The 4,202-nt window shown below is 40.0% G+C and overlaps 1 protein-coding gene across 1 annotated transcript; it reads right to left on the minus strand.

The window, feature by feature from the left end:
* Positions 1-1,198: 1,198 nt before the first annotated feature.
* LOC140785208 (xyloglucan galactosyltransferase KATAMARI1 homolog) lies at positions 1,199-3,952 on the minus strand. Its single transcript, XM_073132984.1, has one exon. The coding sequence runs from the start codon at positions 3,338-3,340 to the stop codon at positions 1,625-1,627; it is 1,716 nt and encodes a 571-aa protein (XP_072989085.1). The 5' UTR covers positions 3,341-3,952; the 3' UTR covers positions 1,199-1,624.
* Positions 3,953-4,202: the final 250 nt, after the last annotated feature.

The raw sequence follows: 4,202 nt of genomic DNA on the forward strand, positions 1-4,202 counted from the left end.
CTGTTAGTATATCAAAACATATCTACCAAAATATTTTTCTTGATTTGGATATGGCAAGTATCTCAGATTTTCTTAATAAATAAAAAGTCTCTGAGACTTTCAGTAGTATGACTTCTCAAATCTACGCTTTACGCCCAAAGAATAAAGCTCTTCCTCAGCAATCTGATCTCTGATGCTCAAAATGCGTTGTTCCAGGCGGACAGATAGTTGATAATCTTATAATTTCTCAAAAAGTGATGCACTTCCTCAAACATTCATGGTTGATTAGTGCTGGTGCACTTCGCTAAAGTTTGATTTCTTTAACAAGCCATAGAAGAATTAATACCCTCAGGCCCAGTAGCCACTGACAAATTAAGAATTTAGTACTGCAGCACATATTTGTATTTAAAGCTTAGTGCGATTTAACAATCACTAATAATTGCAGCCAAGAAAAGCATCAGTAGATGTATATAAATAAACATGGCAATGATATGACCATCAAATGGATCAAATTTATAGGCACATGACCTCCATACATGACAAAGAGATCAACTTATGGAGCAAAGAGTTGTTAATGGCACAGAGAACTGTGATTCCACGACTTTCAATGTGCGAGAAGCCCTCGTTGGCCTACCAGTGATGAAAAGAAATGATGCAAGAGTGGCCTTGAAGCCAGAGCAACCTGTGAAATGGAAATCCAGTACTCCAGCAAATAGAGAATAAGAAGCTTTCCTTTCTCTTATGTTTCATGGAGAGAGATTCTCAAAGCCTTTCAGATTTACAAAAGCAAGAAACACAAACTGGTCATTTTCAATTCAGCATTTCAAGGTATCCATTAGATAGTTCACGCACGATAGAGACCATGAAGAACGATATGTTGATTATATTCTTCTCAAAAGAAAAAGAAGAGAGTGAGAAAGCGAGATCACAGAATTAATTAGCAAGCAACTTGCACAGTCAAGGCAGCAAATGAGAACCATCACTTATTAGCTGCATCACAACCAAAGTGCAAATCAGAGAAAGACGAAAGCAAAACAAACTAAAGAATTCCTTCTAGGTATCAGAATTGCATAGTTAACCCAATTGGTGCAATGTTTCATTCAATACTAGGGTTCCCGCTTCCATAATTCCTGATAGTATAACAGTTAAAAGATCTCATTTACAGTAGAGATTCACTGATGACTTTAAAATGTAGATAGAAAATATAACAATTGTAGACTAAAAGGTAGAAAGTTTACCAAACCATTTTATTTCTTCTACTATCACTTTCATCTGCTTCGACAAGATTGTGAGTGACACTTAAACATAGAACATTGAAAAACAGTATTGCTATCCTTGTAGATCTCGTAAGAAATTACAAAAAAGTTATTAGACATACATGACAAAGCTCCTAAACTATAAAAAAATTGGATACATACGGAAAAGAATATAGAGTGCCTATCTTTTAGTTTGAAAACTGCTGTAGGCATGAACTCTTACAAACTTAACGACAAAATGACCAAACACAGTCATCATGAAGAATGATGCTTCAGCAGACCAAATCTTATATCTGTCTATGAACTCACCTTAATTTGTTTCAAAAATAAGAAAGGCATTAGTCAAGTTTATCCTTTAAAATTGTCTTCCTGATAAACAGACATAAATGTCAGTGACTCCTTTGTTCGTTTTTCCAAGAATTCTTTGCAGCTTCAGCGTTCAGAGTACCAGAATCTCCACTACCATCTTTAGGTTTAGAAAAGAAGGGATCCCATTCATGAGCCCCAACTGTCTGCTGATCTTCCTCTAACAAAGCATACTTCCAACTATTCTCCTCAATGAATTCCTTGTCTTCACGATCCTCAATTATCTCCCTTCGTAATTTTGTGACTTTGTCGATAATGGCCTGTACAGACACATCAAAAGCATCCTTCAGAGTTTCCAATTTAGACCTAGGATCTGCATATATCAACCTTGGTATAAGACTAATGACTTCCTCTCTCATCTCCTTCACAACATCTGGAGAGATTGTCTTTAGTGTTTCCTCTATGCTGACATTTCTCTCACGGATGTCATCCTCTGGGATGAACACAGAGTATTTTGAATAATTTCTTGGAAGATGCCATGTATATTGTGTATAAGCAGAGCCAGGATGAAAAAAAACAGGAATACAGCCTGCTAACATCGAGTCAAAAGCTGACCTTCTTGTATAAGAATCCCCCTGAGGCTGCAAGCAAAACAAGGAGCTCTGAAACATCTGCATTATGCTGCTTGGAGAATGGCACTTACTCTCGCCAAAATCACACTCCAACAATTTGCATACACTGGACTCCCTGCACTGATCGATAATCTGTCCTCTGATGGACTTTGGGTTATCCGGGCGTGGGGCCCCAGCAAACGAGAAGAGCCACTTCCTTTCCAGATTCCTCATTCTGTCCTGCCAAATGAAAACATCATCATCCTTTGCTGGGTGAAAATAAGTAGGATAAGGTATCCCAAAGTCATTTGCATTCCATGGGCTTGACTCCACAACCAGCATAGACATATTCCTAGCAGCTGGTAAGAAAAGAAGCTTACTTCCCCAATCAGATTCTGAATCAGTAAGCCTCCTAAAATCCCATGTAATCCTTCCTGCAACCAAGAAATGGTCCCTCCCATCCATCACACTCCATTCCGGCCTTTTCATGAGCCAATTCACCAAATCGAGAGAGGCTGCATCCCTTACGGAGATGTTGTATCCCCAAAGATACCTTGATACATCAAAACCAGCATAGAAAGGCACAAATATAGCAGCAGCAATGGAGGAATCCTTTGTCAAGCAAGCATACTGTTTCATCCGGTTATTAAAGATAACATCCACAGCAAATTGGTTTGTTGCATACCAACCGGTGTTTGAGAAGACCCCTTCGACATTCTCAAGTGGAGGCCCGAGACCAGCATTGCTCGTGAACTTACACATGTTAGTCCACAGGCTGAGCTTTCGGCAGTCCTTGAGCATGTCATCATTAAATCTGGCAGGGAGGTCGTGGACAAAGATGTACCTCCCACCGCATGGATCGCTCTTGTTCTCGCCCGTCCTGAGGGCCCGATCAAAAGAGAAGTTCTTCGTCTCTTGATGTTCTTCGACTAGCTCGGAATGGTCAATGCCGAGAGGTTCAGATGGTCTGTTTTCCTCCAAAAATTGTTGGTCATTTGATGACGAATCAGAAGAAAAGGGGATAGTTCCTTCCGCCGGGCCAGCAAGGACCCAAAAATGGAAGTAGAAGATCAGGATCCAAAACATGGCTGCAAGGGTGGCCAAAAAACAGAGGCGAGAAGGCGGCGGCTTACCACCTGACTTCTCCATTCCCTCATAATGGTTGTGCGCTGCGGATCTCCGCCTCATTGTTAACTAACCAAGAACAAGAGTAGAACAAAAGAGGCTAGGGCAAAATCCACATTGGGTATCAATCCAATTGGGCCACCATCAAAACCCTACCTACCTCTAGATCTCAGGTAAATTCACAAGTATAGAGAGACAAAACCATCACTATCCAAATAATCCTCACTCTCCTCTCAAAACTACGAGTCTGAAATATCTAAATTGGCAAGGGGAGAAACAAAACACGTAAATTATCTGAACAAGTTAAAATCTTTGACCCAAACACCAAAAGAAAACTCAATCCTACACGCAAATCTCAAATATTAGAACGGAACCCGAATCCACGAACTCAATCGCGCAGATAACGGAATGCAAAAAGGGTTAAATCGAAGTAAGGAAAACAGGATTTTGGATGGATTTCCAAGGGATAACCGGAGATAAAAAAAAAAAAAAAAAAAAAAGAGTGATTGGATCGAAATCGAGGATAAAAGGGATCGAAATCGAGGAGAAAAGGGATCGAAGAGACGAGATAGGAAGAAAACTTACGGAGGAATTAGCGCTCAAAGGGCGTTTCGATTTCTCATTTCTCCCATGAGAACTCTCGGGAGGAAAGAAAGGAAGACAGTTCTCGTTCCCATTAAATATGGCAAGGTGACCCTCCCTGGCGCATTTTAGAATCGTGCGCCAATCGCTTCCGTAGATGGCTTTGGCCGGTCATTTTTCCTCTGCAAAACGTCGGACGAAATCGATGACGTGTCGATTGTCTGGATGCTGATGTGGAATCTCATACAGCTCACCGGAAGGCTGGCTTTTTTTTATTTATTCTTTAATTTACTCAAAATATTATACCTTTTTCTTATATTATTATTATTATTATTATTTATAC

The sequence above is a fragment of the Typha latifolia genome, chromosome 3, assembly GCF_019914945.1.
Source record: "Typha latifolia isolate L0001 chromosome 3, TyphaL0001v2, whole genome shotgun sequence".
Lineage (NCBI taxonomy): Eukaryota > Viridiplantae > Streptophyta > Magnoliopsida > Poales > Typhaceae > Typha > Typha latifolia.